Raw genomic sequence first — 14,101 nt, 5'->3', positions numbered from 1 at the left:
TTTTCAGTATTTACTTATTTTATGTGGATGAGTGTTTTGCCTGCAGGTATGTATGTGCATCATGTGCATGCCTGGCTCCTTTGCTGCTGGTTGCTTGGTCATGAAGACAGCAAGATGGGTGAGCAGGCAGACCATTGCTTACATCAGACAGCTGTGGCCATGATAACAGGACAGTCTGCTATCAAGATTCCCAAGAGAGACTTATTTCCCAGAATCCCTGAGGATTCTTCTTGGCATTCAATCTTCCTCAGAGATCTAGACCAATAGTTCTGCAACTCTGCTGGGGCTCAGCATCAGCTGAGCCACCATTCACTCCATGAAGATGGGAAATGCATCCCACACCCTTGCTTCCTTTCTGGTTTCCCAAGTGGTCTTTTATGGAGCTGGAAATATGGACACTGGCATCAACCATTGTAGGACTGAGGGTAGAAGTCTTTGCGTGCAGGTGAGGGTAGATGAGCACCTGACTGGTACAGGGGATCATGGGACCTACCTGAAGGCACACATGAGGTTCACCACCAGAGGGTGGAGCCTGGATTTGGATGCCCGTCCTGTGTCCTTGACAAATCAGCCATGAGAAATGTTTCCAGCAGCCTTGGGAAACCAGGCCTTGGGACTTCCTAACCACATGAAAGCAGCTTAGCCAGGGTCTCTGACGCGGATGATCTGATGCTGGCACAGGTGGGAGATTTCTCAGCGATGACACTGTCAATTAGAAGTCTCCTTCAGAACTCCTACAATCCCAACCCTCTGCAGGACAGCTGGGACCATGACAAGCTCTCTAGCCAAGATCTTCCTGGGGATAATATGGCCTAGCTAATTACCCCATGCTAATAAGACTCAATTACATGCAGAGGACTTGCAAGCCCAGCACTTTGGGGGTTTTCATCTTGCCTTATGTCTATGATTTTGATAGGAGAAAATCATTTCTTCCTTCCAGGCAAATTAAAACCAACAATTAGCTCAATTGTTCTCTTGAGGTCTATAAAGGGGAAGACCAAGATCACAAGCAGGTGAACAGTCAGTCTCTTGGTGAAGGTGTGCATCTCATTCCCTGTCTGTGGCTTCTTCATGATGAATCGGCAATTCACCTGCAAGCCTGGAGCTGCCAACAGGGGCTTCAGCGGCTGCTCAGCTGTGCTATCCGGAGGCAGCGCATCCTCTTACCGGGCAGGGGGCAAAGGGCTCAGTGGAGGCTTCAGCAGTCGGAGCCTCTACAGCCTGAGGAGCCCCAGGAGCATCTCCTTCAATGTGGCTAGTGGCAGTGGGCGCACAGCGGGATATGGGTTTGGCCGGAATCGGGCCAGTGGCTTTGCCGGCAGTATGTTTGGCAGCGGGGCTCTGGGGCCTTCAAATCCATCCCTGTGCCTGCCTGGAGGCATCCACCAGGTCACAGTCAATAAGAGCCTCCTGGCTCCTCTCAACGTGGAGCTGGACCCGGAGATCCAGAAGGTGCGCGCCCAGGAACGGGAGCAGATCAAGGCACTGAACAACAAGTTCGCCTCCTTCATCGACAAGGTGGGACTGCTGATAGCTAGATATCTTTTTTTTCCTCTACCTCCACTGCCCTCAGAGCCCCCTGTCTGGAGATAGGATGATGCTACCCCTTCCCAGGACACAGACACATCACAGTGCAGGGCAGAGAGGTAACAGACAATCCCCGGACTGAGAGGCAGACCTAAAGGCATGTAAAGAGAGAGCTCATTACATTTGGAAGGTGTCTAGGAGGAAGAGCAGTGGCCTCTTGCTAGAGAAGTGGGGCAGGACCAGAGAAGGCAGAGGAGAGGCCAGCAGTGGCCTTGGGAGGTACAGAAAGTCAGGGCCCGGTGCAGCCTGCATTCCCACGATCCCTCTAGGAACACTGATGCATACTGAAGTCTGAGAGCCTAAGAGTAAGTGGTAGGTGAGCACTGAGCAGTGGAAACTCTTGGCATGAAAACCACAGAGAGCTTAAGGTCCCAGTACAGTGAGTACAGGGCTTCCAGGTAGGCTGGGAGAGGCAGAGGGAGGGAGAAGACCAAACATACTAGAGCACCAGGCGGGGAGGAATGGGAAGGTAAGAGGCAAATGTCCAAGAACTTGCTACAGAGTGGCTTTCTACAGTTGGTCAATATTGAACCAGCAGTTTTAGACTACATCAAGAGACTATCAGTCAACAATGTAACAGGTTGGAGGGAAACTCACATTCTCACCATGGGCCCCTCCTGACCTCCACCGCTGCCTCCTGGTTGCTAGAGTAAGGACTCTCAAAGGGAGCTACTTGGGTGGCTTTCCCCCCCTCAGAGCTTACCTGTGAAGGTCACACTGCAGCTCAAAACCCACCCTTTTCCTCTGGAAAGAAATTCTCCCATCCTCTGACCCTGTTGGCTGTGGAGTGGGTTCAGGTGGCTTCTGTTTGCATGTAGGTGCGCTTCCTGGAGCAGCAAAACCAGGTACTGCAGACCAAGTGGGAGCTTCTGCAGCAGCTGGACCTGAGCAACTGCAGGAAAAACCTGGAGCCTGTTTATGAGGCCCACATCAGCAGCCTGCAAAAGCAGCTGGATTCGCTCTCTGGGGACAGGGTGAGGCTGGACTCCGAGCTGAGAGGCATGCGGGAGGCAGTAGAGGACTGCAAGAAGAGGTGAGTAGGACTAGCTGATTCCTGGGGTGAGGCTTTCTAAGTAAGTCCTGGAACCTTTGCCTGTTGCCCCTCGGGGGACAGAACTTGGGTAGAACAAGCTATTTGAGATCACCTGGTAAGAGGAGAGCCTTCATGGGCATAGCCAAGCAGGTTGGATGTGGATACTCAGGATGCCCTTCAAGGTAGTTTTCTTGTTCATGTGTTGCTTCCTAAGCCCTCCTAGAGAGCCCCTGTGTGTGTTCAACACAGACCTCCATCTCCTTAGCTCACCCCTAAGTTCTGAGGAAACCCCACAGAGCGGGGGATGAGCTTGCCATTGGGGCTCTCTCAGTTTCACTGGGTCCCACACATCTGAGCCACATTCTTTCTTGACATGGGTAGGGGTAGTTGTAGCTTCCTGGACCCCTTCCGAGGTTGGAACAGCATTGTTGGTGACAGGCATCTGCTGGCAGAGTCCTGCTCCTGTGATTTGAATTCTGAGAGGGAGGAGGAAAAACGGACTCACTTTCCCTGCATCGGAAGACCCTTACAAATCCTCCAGCCACCAGGCCCAGGTCCCCACTGACAGCGAGTTGGGGCAGCCGAGAACACCCGCTTAGGGCTCCACATTCAGACATCTTGTTGTATTTCTCAGTTGAGAACACACAGATGTAGACACACAGATACTGGCACCCCCAAGCCCCTGTTTGTTCACTGACGCTTTCCCTGCAGGTATGAGGAAGAAATAAACAAGCGTACAACTGCTGAGAATGAATTTGTGGTGCTTAAGAAGGTGAGCAGGCTACCTGGCCTCGGTTCCCCACGGTGGGTAAGAGCAGAGGAAGGACTGAAGCCTGCATTCCCCAGAGACGGCCTGGGGTCCACAGTCCTGGAGATGGAGGCTGGCTATGTCCATGGTGGACTCTGGTGATTGTCAAGCACAGATCACACAGTCAGCTTCTTCACAGTTGTGTAAATGGACAAGAGTCCAGCTGTAGATAGTCCCAGCTTATACCCAGCAGCACACAGGACTCTGGGAAGGACCACACCCCACTTCTAACTCTTCTCATCTCTGACAAACTCTATGGCTGCCTCAGTGACTGTAGGGGAGGAACAGGCCTTGTATCCTCCTTTGGGCAAAGGGGATGAAACTCTCACAGTGAGTCTGGGCTGAAGTCAGGTTCCCACCTCTTTGGTCTTGAGTCTCTTCCTGGGACACAGGGTGGGGTTCATAAGAGAGGCTGGCCAGCGGGAGTTGTCTGGATTCCTCTTAGGATGTGGATGCCGCATACATGAGCAAGGTGGAGCTTCAGGCCAAGGTGGACGCCCTGGATGGAGAGATCAAGTTCCTCAAGTGTCTGTACGAGGGGGTAAGGCTTGCCCTCACCTCTAGCTTTGCATTCAGGAAGGACTTGTGATGATAAACTACCTATTTATCAGTCAGTTTAAGAGCCCAGGACCCCGCTCCCCCCCCAAGCTTGTATGCTGAGGACTTTGAAGTTCAAAGGCTAGATGATAGCTGAGCATTTTCTTACTCTTGGGACAGACATGGATTTTCTTCTCAGTTTGCTTTACATTTTCTGGGCAGTTTTTCAACATGGTATTAGAACCTCGGGCTCGGTCCTTACATCATAGCTTTAGAGAATGCTGCTTGTGCTTGTTTGGGGTGGTCTGGGGTTATCCCACTGGGAAAGGCCATCATTTTGTTCCCTTCTCCCAGTTATAGTAGGCATTTCACACCTTGTTCCCTACAGGAGATTACTCAGATGCAGTCGCACATAAGTGACACCTCTGTGGTCCTCTCCATGGACAACAACCGCAACCTGGACCTGGACAGTATCATCGCTGAGGTCCGAGCTCAGTACGAGGACATTGCCCTGAAGAGCAAGGCGGAGGCCGAGATGGTGTACCAGACCAAGGTAGGGTTGACAGTACACCTCCCCAGAATCATGTGTAGTGACGGGAATCTGATTTGGTCTCATTTTTTCTGTTCCACCACTCACGGCAGCCCCGAGCTTGCTGGGAACATGACACTGACTTCGACATTGTGGGAACAAGAGGGGGAAGACACAACTCTGTCCTTAGACTCCCCTTAGGCCCATGGAAACCATTTCAGGGTACAAACTGCAAGATACAAATGAAGCATCCTAATGCAGGGCTAGGTGGGGTTGGGTAGGACCCGCTTTCTGGAGGCAGAGGCTCTTTAGTACATGTGGGGGAGGGTTAGCATGTCATCACGGTAAATGACGGGTCTACTCAGCGTGATCTGGGAGCAGCCGACTCCCATCTTTTCCTTTAAGCCCATCTCCCAGGATGATGAGAGCGTTGCTATCCTTCACATCTTAGCTCCCCTGATGGGTGTGGGTGGGAAGTGATTCTTAGATAATCTGGTTTCTTTGATCGTGATGGTAACTGTCTAATTGTTCCTTGCTGCTCACTGGGCTCTTTCTCTAGGGAAATCACCCCCTGGAGACCTTATCTCTGCTTCCTATCTCCTTCCCAGTCTAGGATGGAGAGGTTTAGCCAGTTGGGGAAGGGTTAGTAGCCTTCAGGGCTTAAGGAGCCACAGAGGCCCAGGCTTTTGACAACAGCTTAGGCTCTGACCTGGTCCTGTTTCCTTCCCCATTTATCTTCATAATCCAGGGTTGAAAATGGCCATGTGACTTAACCTCTGTAGGTGGTTAGGATCCAGTACTTAAACCCAGGCTGTTACCTCCATAGTTCCTTCCAAAAGAATCAGAGAAGTCTCACAGATGCGATTATGGACCATTTGCTGCATGGTTATCGGCACCTCCACTTTACCATGGGCTTAGGGGGAGGGATGCCATGGCTGGGTGCTGGCCCTAGTGTCTGGGTGCTGGCCCTAGTATCTGGGTGCTGGTCACAGTGGTTGGGTGCTGGCCTCAGTGGTTGGGTGCTGACCACCGAGTCTGAATGCTGCCCACAGTGGTTGAGTGTTGGCCACAGTGTCTGGGAACTGGCCACAGTACTTGGGTGTTGGCCCTAGTTTCTGGGTGCTGGCCTTAGTGTCTGGGTGCTGGCTCTATTGTCTGGGTGCTGGCCCTAGTGTCTGGGTGCTGGCCCTAGTGTCTGGGTGCTGGTCACAGTGGTTGAGTGCTGGCCTCAGTGGTTGGGTGCTGACCACCATGTCTGAATGCTGCCCACAGTGGTTGAGTGTTGGCCACAGTGTCTGGGAACTGGCCACAGTACTTGGGTGTTAGCCCTAGTGTCTGGCCACGGTGTCACTTGGGTGCTGGCCACAGTGTGTGAGGTTGGTTTCTATTATTGCTGTTTAAAGATGAGTACATGAGTCCTGCAGGAGCAGGAAACTCACCAAGAGCGATAATACATAAGGGATGATGGTGCTGCCCTGGTCTGGGGGCACTGACTGGGATGCTAAACCAGATCAGGGCTTAACATCCAGGAACACGGGCAAGGCAATACATCACCCAGAAGCACCAAAGACCACACCTGTTCTGCTTTCCCTTAAAGTCGAATTCTCAGATGGATCTGGGATATTCTCTGTTGACTATTCAATGGGCAACCCAAAAAAACAGGAAGTAACTGAGGTTCATGGCTGATATCCAGTGCTAATGCTAAGCCCACCCTCCTGTCAAGACCAACAAGACAACCTGAATAGCCTGTGCTCAGCGCAGCTAGCTAGGAGAAGGGAAACAGAGAAAATACAGCTGATTGGTTCCTTGTGCAGTTAGTCATCAGGTCTTTTTCTTGAGTATAGCGAGGCACTATGCTATGTACTGAGAATTCAGAAATAAAACATCCATCCACTGAGGTCTAGTATGTCTGACTTCTGGAGCTCATGATCACAGGAACAGAACTGTACCTAATCAAAGGATTTGGGAAGGTCTCCTGACCTGGCTGAGCTGCAGCTACTTAAGGAAGAGGGAGGGTGTGAGGGAAGAGTTCTGGGCGAGAGAGAAGTTCATACACCCTCAGAGACATGGGGGTATGTGAGAATCGTTTGGGGTGCTACATTAAAGGAGTATATGTCAAAGCTTGGAACCAGATTAATGCAGACAGGGGCAGTGAGAAATGAGTATCCTGTGTCATGCTACATTTGAATTTCATCTTGACTTCCAAGGGCTACAGGCAGAGAGGGTCATAGTTGGAGATTCATCTTCTAAAGATGCAGCATAGAGAGGTGGGACTCCCAAGAGTCCAATAGCCACATCTAACCCTCAGGAAGATCAGCCAGGCTTAAGGCAAAAAAAAAAAAAAAAATTCAGAGACCGATGGTTCAAGAGGAAGAGGCTATCTCTCTTTCCTTCCTCTGCCACATGGGGCCAGACAAAGGTATTATTTCTGTGCTAAATTAGGCTGATACAACCCTTGAGTCACATATGTGCTTGTTACCTACCATCTGCCAGTTCCAAGAGCTGCAGCTGGCAGCTGGCCGGCATGGAGATGACCTCAAGCACACCAGGAACGAGATCTCTGAGTTGACCCGGCTCATCCAGAGACTGCGATCAGAAATCGAGAGTGTGAAGAAGCAAGTGAGTGACTGGGGCTTCTACACATCCCCAAGGCAGGCTGGGGGCTTAGAATCTTCCTGCCCTGTCTCCTCTCCATCCTCTACTCTAGAAACCCCTTCCTCAGAGAACCCTCATTTCTTCCCTACTTTGTTCCCCATCTGAAGTCTAGAACCTCACAGGGTTCCCCACAAAGCTACAAGATTGAGAATAACAAGCTTCCCTGGGGCCAAGTAAAGTTCTCATTGCCTGTTACATTCCAGGAAGTATAACAATATAGTAAGGGCCATCCATGATTAGTACATGGGAATGAAGTGGGATCTGGGTACCTCAGAACTCAAGGGTGTGGTACCCCTTTCTCCCAGTGCTCCAATCTAGAGACAGCCATTGCTGATGCTGAGCAGCGAGGTGACTGTGCCCTCAAGGATGCCCAGGCCAAGCTGGATGAGCTGGAGAGAGCCCTGCACCAGGCCAAGGAGGAGCTGGCCCGCATGCTGCGGGAGCACCAGGAGCTGATGAGTATGAAGCTGGCCTTGGACATTGAGATCGCCACCTACCGCAAGCTGCTGGAAGGGGAGGAGTGCAGGTAACTGCAAGGGAGGGGTGCTCAGACGCAATCCTCCCCATCCAGGTCCCCGGGATGTGGGTGCAGACACTGGAGGAGCTGTAGATGCTCTCCAGCTTATCCACAAACAGATTCCAGAGTGATTTCCAGCCACGTAGTATGACAGCAATGTCCTTTAAACTCTCCTTCAGTTTTTCAGAGTCTCAGCTTAGTATTGCCAGCTTCAAGAACTCTATGGCCCTTACAAATAACTTGTGTTCATACGGGGCAGCCGATCCTAAGTTCAGTCTCTCAGCACCACCTAGCTCTCTCCCTCCAGCCAACTTGCTTTATTTTCACTGCATTTATTTTTAGTGCCATTTTTTTCTTATTTGGTTATGTAATTCTGGTTTTGTCCATTGCGATATACAACCTTCTTTTAAGAGAAATGCATTTTTTCACTATATAAAGAAGTCAGTTAAAATTACTCAGTTGTTAACAATGTAGGCTGCACAAAGTCCAGTGCAGTTGGAAGGTGTCACAGGACACAGATTGTTGGCATTTCAAAATCCTGGGACTGGCTTAAAGTCATACAGATGCTTCATCCATGGCTATTAGTTGTCTGTATCCCCACATCTCCACTTGTTCAGGCCTGGGGAAGGCAGAAGGGTCTTGGAGGCTTAAACCCTGAGACAGAGGTTGTTAACTCTGACTGTTGGTGGCTCGTGGGCTTGGAGGAGGTGGAACTGGACCGGCTGGTGATTCTGGCTACTGTCTGGTGAATGGGAAGGACCGCTTAGGATCCTAAGTATGATGGAGGATCCCTGTGCTTTTTTTCTGTGCAGGATGTCTGGAGAACACACCAATGCCGTGAGCATCTGTGAGTATTTCATGTCTCTGAGGGGATAATTCCAAGCAGTCAACAAGTACTAAGTGAATGAGTGAGTGGGTGTCTGCTGTCAGGGCCCCTCCATTGAAGTTAAGCAGCTTGTGCTCCGCCTCCTGCTGCCTCTGCCATTCAGATCTACTTCTTCACCAGTGGAGTTTCCCACAACTCTGGCTTCACATGCTCAACATTTCCCCAGTGCTAGGTTGTAACACTTGGTAGCCGCATGTTCTCTCGGGCTACCCACACTGCCCTGCAGGATGGGAAACAGAGTTACCTGTCCCCTCTGCTAGGAAAGACCTATGCAACCGTGTAGCAAGGATCAGTGTTAATGCTGGCCCCGGAAGGTTCAGTCATTCTTTTCCCAGCACAAGCATCCTAATTCAAGCCACAGGAAACAATAGAAACAATGTAAGGATGCCTTCTCAGGCCAAATGCAAGAAAGTAGCTTATGCTAGGGCATCCCTTGTCCTTTGGGGAAAAACCTCGCTTTTCTTGTTCATCCAAGAAAGAGCAGGTGCCGACTGGGGATTCTGTGATATCTGGGCTCTTTTTCCTCAAAACTTGATCTGCTTGGGATTGAGTACTTGTTAATAAGCTTAAATATGTTGGATACTGGAAGGGACTTGGGGCCACTTCTACCTTGAAGCACACACTGATGCCCAGTCTCTCATTCTTTCACAGCTGTCATCAGCAGTTCCACACCTGGGGCAGTCAGTGCGGGGACCAGTTTCGGATTCAGTAGCACTGGCACTTATGGCTACCGGCCAAGCTCTGTTGCCGGGGGCTATGGCATACTGTCAGGGGGCTGTGTCACTGGTAGTGGGAACTGCAGTCCCCGTGGAGATACCAAGACCAGACTGGGTAGTGCAAGTGAATTTAAGGAGGTTTCGGGAAAGACCTTGGCTTTGGGCTCACCCTCAAAGAAAACCGTGAGATAAACTGACAGCCAGTCCTCCATGTCTGTCCAGCTTCGGTTTTCTCCAGACTCCATTCCAGAAAATCATTCTGTTTTATTTAGCATTGTTCACTTTTTACTTTTCTTTGTTGCCAACATTGCCCTCTCTCCAATCCCTCTGCCTTTATTAACCACACCAGGATTCTAGGGTTGACATTATCTCATGCATCTTTCTGCCCCAGTGTGAAGGGACTACTTCTCTTAGCCTTCCATACATTCATGAGGACTTGCCTGTGTGCCCCCTTGCAGCCTCTGTGCTGTCTTCCTGCTGCCCATGATAATCTGGGCACAAGAGACTTGAAGTATGTTGATGGACATTCCTGCAAGAACCAGCCCAGCCTGAATCAAGCACCCGGCCACTGTTGTATCTGGCATAATTTCTTGTTATAGGAATGGGAGTCCCCATCCAGTCTGGACTTTGTTTAGGTCTGAGCTCTCTGCTCCTGTACACCACTAATAAACTTATAAAATAATATCAGATTGCCTCTTTCCTGTAGAAATCTTTATTTCAGGCAATGCCCCTTTGGTATGTGGAATGGTCACTGAATGGGAGCCCTTGGGGTCTGCATGAGTAAGATCCTGTACAGGATCCCTACCAACCTGCATGAACCCCGAACCACCTGCACTGATACCCAGCATTCATTTGTCCATACCTGACTGGTGTGCCTCTGAGTCTTGCTTTCTTCAGGCGACAGTCAGGGGATGCACAATGTTTAACAGCATACAGGTGACCAGAAGAAGGAGTCAAGTCTGGCAGCAAAATTTAAAGCTGTCAAGAAGCAGAAGAAAGACAGTTCTGAAAAGCTTAGGGCTTGACTTGTTTTCTGATTAAAAATCCCAAAGGCTGATTCCTCTTTGAAGTAAAGAGCCAAGTTCTTGTGGTCCTTAATAAAGTAAACACATATGGATATATATGCGTGTGCACTTAAGTGGATTTCCATCTCAATTATACACATCACTTTTTACAGAACTCTGAACTCATATCCTTTTACAGAACTCTGTGTACTCAGTGATCTTTCCTAGGTCCCTGGGCTGCAGGGATATTGTCAGATGCAACAAAAGCAAATGTAAGTAAGATATTGGTGCACAGTCAGCTGGGGACGCATGTGTGGCATCTGAGCAGGGTCCCTGCAGGTCCAGGGAGAAAACAGGCTTCGAGAACAGAGCTAGGACTTTTGAACTCTTGATTCTGCAACTAACTGGTGATCCTGAGCAAAACTCCCAGTCCCTGTGAGCTTCATGTCTTTATAAACTAGGCACAATGGCACGTTCGGTGTTAGCTGTGGTGAGGCAGGAAGAGGAGATTGGGCACAGACTCTAGCACTGTGATCTGAGGTATTTTAACTTGACACAAGTGGAAACAGAAGCTTGCCATCTCTTTGGTTCAAAAGCTTGACTTAATTTCTTTACTGAAAGGTGTGTAGGAACTAGGAAAGCAATTCGCAAAATGCGTACCGTCTCATGAGGGATTGTACTGGTTACTTTTCTGATTGCTGTGCCAGTATTCCTGACAAGCAACTGAAGGGAAGAAGGGACACAGTCCACTGTGGCAGGGAATGTGTGACGGCAGAAGGTGGGTAGTCACATTGCATCTGTAGTCAGGAAGCTGATGGAAGCGAGAAACAACAAAAACTCTCTCCCTTTTGTACAGTCAGGAACCTAAGCCAACGGGATGGCACCGTCCACAGTCAGTGCTCTCTTCTCTCTTCAAACCTTTCTGGAAACATTCTCAAAGGCACACCAGTGATATGTTCCCATGAAGATTCTAAATCTTGTCAGAGTGACCATGAAGATTAAACATCAACCATGTTTTCCAGTAGGTAGTCTTAGGAATAAAGTATTGGGCCATCGACGAAGGGCAGTGCCATGGTTTAGAGTTCATTGTTGACATGATGGTTCATTCCTCATAGTGGACGTTTTATGGATTTGGACAGACATGTAATGGCAAGTATCTGCTATCATGGCAAAATACAGAGGTTCACTACTCTAACAGATCCTCTAGCAGTAAGCAAGCGAACAGATTGGGAAGTCCTGTGATCAGATTTCTTCTTATTCCACGTGTTAACACGTGGAATACAGGTATGAAGAAACCTAGTGTATGTTCTGCATGGAGGTATGATGGCAAGAAAAGCTAACTGCACCTTGGTGAGGCAACAGCAACCAAAGAATACCCAGAGGCAACCCTGGCAGTGACGGGCCACAGGAAGGAAGAGTGGGAGGGATGAGGGGAGGGAGGGAGAGAGGGAGGGCAGGCTCTCACAGGAGGCAGTGTACCTGGAAGCTTCAGAGCCCCAAAGTTTACTTGGTGAACAACAAGAAGAAGTAAAGATTGGAGCAGAGGCACTTGAGTGGGCAAACTTATTTCTAGTTGCCAGGGTGTGGCTGGTGAGAAAGGAGGGGGCTCAAATGAGAGGTATGGCTGCCCCTGGAGATCTATTCTCTTCTGCTGAGAGCCAGGATTCTCTCTTGTAGAGTGTGAGAAAGAAATGACATCCCAGCTGCCAAATGAACCGAATCAAGAGGACTTGAACCTGTCTGTGACAGTATATTTTGCTCCATGGGTCACAGATTCCTCATCTGTTAAGTGGTTAATAACAGTAGTTACCATATGAAGTTGCCATGACAACTAAATTTAAGGTAGTATTCAAGAGTCATTTATCTCACTGCCTGTTGCCCAGAAAACTTCATAAGTGGCCGCTCTTGGTATCATGAGGTGCAGAATGTTATTCCAAGAAGCTCCTGTGTGGAGGGAAGCAAAGAAAGTTCATTAGAAATCAGATTATCTGATGAACATGAACTTAGGATAAAGACCATTAAATGGTATTTCTGCCATCTAATTTCTATGTTTGGATGCAGAGAATCGATGCCAACTGCCCCAGTGGACAAACCCTGAAATCTGCATGTCTTAACACAAAGGGTCTAATTTCTCACTCACTGTCTGGAGCAGGCTACAGCACCTATCTCCCAGGGCTGCTCCAGTGGGTGAATAGTGATGTTAGGCTTTTCTTAGCATGCATGGGATTCATGGCTTCCAAGATCACTGAGATAGAAGAAAAGAACACAAAGAACACAAAGGCTCCTACTGTTTTATCACCCCAGAAGTGGTTCTTTTTAATGACACTGACTTCTCTGTGGCCAACACGCCATGATTCCAAATACCAGTAAAACCTCAAAGGAGGCTGGGAGATAAAGAGGAGAGTCGTCTATCTGTCATCATCTGATTGTCTCTGGAACAAGCTGCCTCAGTCTGAGAGTTCCTTTGCCTTTGGCCAGAGCTAAGAGACACTGGGCACACTCTCTAGAGTCAATGAAAGCACCCTTCCCTTTTGGTTTTGACAATAACCATGGACACATTAAGTTACATGAGGCTGCCTGTTATATTTAAGTCTTTGTTGTCGTTGTTGTTGTTGTTAATAACTGTTAAGAGATGTTTTCTACAGCTTCGAGAATTATGTATACGGCAGCCATGTTTTTCATTTGAACGTGTAAATTCCCTGAGTACACAAAGCAAAAGAATAACAAGTAGCTGATAGAGAGATACAGGAGGTATATAGCAAGCATCGTAAAACAGGCACTGCATCCAGCAGAGTTGACTGGAGTAGCCCAGCATTGAGAGTACAAAGGATGACATCGTCAAACCAGGAAGTCAACTGGGAAAGCCCTGGTGAGACCACTGGCTGGGGTTCCCAGTAGAGTCCCAGGGGGAAATAGAGATCTGGTAGGGCTTTTAAGAGTACTTAAGTGCAAGGGTGCAGATGTGGAGTTGAATACTTACAACCATCCAGCAGAAATGATTGGGAAGTTGAGGCGGTCAGTTGGAGTTTCTGATCAAACACTTTCAATCATGTATGAGCACTGCCCGGCTGAACTCCTGGCTTCCGTTCCCTCTCCAGATTTTTTATATCAAGGGACAAACAATAGTAACCTCTGTTGGAAATGACTGACCTTCCAGCTATTCTCAAGAATACAGTGATTTTATTCAGGCTGTTTAGCTCATCCGTTCTTTCCCTGTCACACAGTGAGGGAGGCCAACCCATCTCTGGAGAAGGTGGGGAACAGTTTGAGACAATATGCTTGGATCTGAAGTGAGGAGGAGGGGACTCTTTCCAGACCCAGCCACCAGTGAGCTCGAATAGCACGTGACACATTACCAATACGATATACTTTACAAGGAGGTGATGTCAATCTTTCTGGGTTTTGAGAATTTAAGTCTATTAAATGATAAAGCAGCAACACCTTACATAGTGTCTTTCAAAGGCTATGTCTTGAAACCCTGGTTTTCATAAGATAGATAGCCAAAGTGAGCACTTTGGTTAAAAAGGCTCTGGACACCCTGGGCCTTTCTTTTGTGAATAAGAGAAGTATTTTTTATGCCTGATATAAAGATCAACTTTCTCTCTTTTTATTCTCTGGTTTTATTGAAAAGTACTCCATTTACGAAAAGATTTTCTGCTCATATCTGAAAGGCCAGAAATAGTAAAAAGTTGAAAATGCCTGCTATTCTTAACCCTATGTTGGCACTGTCTGTGGAAAGGGTCAAGGCTTATAGTACCATTTGGCCAGAGGATAGCAAATACCTTTGCTGTTGTTAACACAATTAACTTCACCCATTCAATTATTCACT

The 14,101-nt window shown here is 48.6% G+C and overlaps 1 protein-coding gene across 1 annotated transcript; it reads left to right on the top strand.

Annotated features, from left to right (window-relative positions):
* Positions 1-1,021: 1,021 nt before the first annotated feature.
* On the top strand, positions 1,022-9,940 carry LOC114632575 (keratin, type II cytoskeletal 73). Its single transcript, XM_028781114.1, has 9 exons — positions 1,022-1,518; positions 2,406-2,620; positions 3,332-3,392; positions 3,874-3,969; positions 4,354-4,518; positions 6,988-7,113; positions 7,455-7,675; positions 8,479-8,513; positions 9,204-9,940. Exons 1-9 carry the CDS (start codon positions 1,072-1,074, stop codon positions 9,458-9,460), a joined length of 1,623 nt encoding a protein of 540 aa, XP_028636947.1. The 5' UTR covers positions 1,022-1,071; the 3' UTR covers positions 9,461-9,940.
* The last annotated feature ends 4,161 nt before the right edge of the window (positions 9,941-14,101 follow it).

This window comes from Grammomys surdaster, unplaced genomic scaffold (genome assembly GCF_004785775.1).
Source record: "Grammomys surdaster isolate TR1022 unplaced genomic scaffold, NIH_TR_1.0 374, whole genome shotgun sequence".
NCBI lineage: Eukaryota > Metazoa > Chordata > Mammalia > Rodentia > Muridae > Grammomys > Grammomys surdaster.
This window is presented reverse-complemented; position numbering and strand designations above follow the sequence as displayed.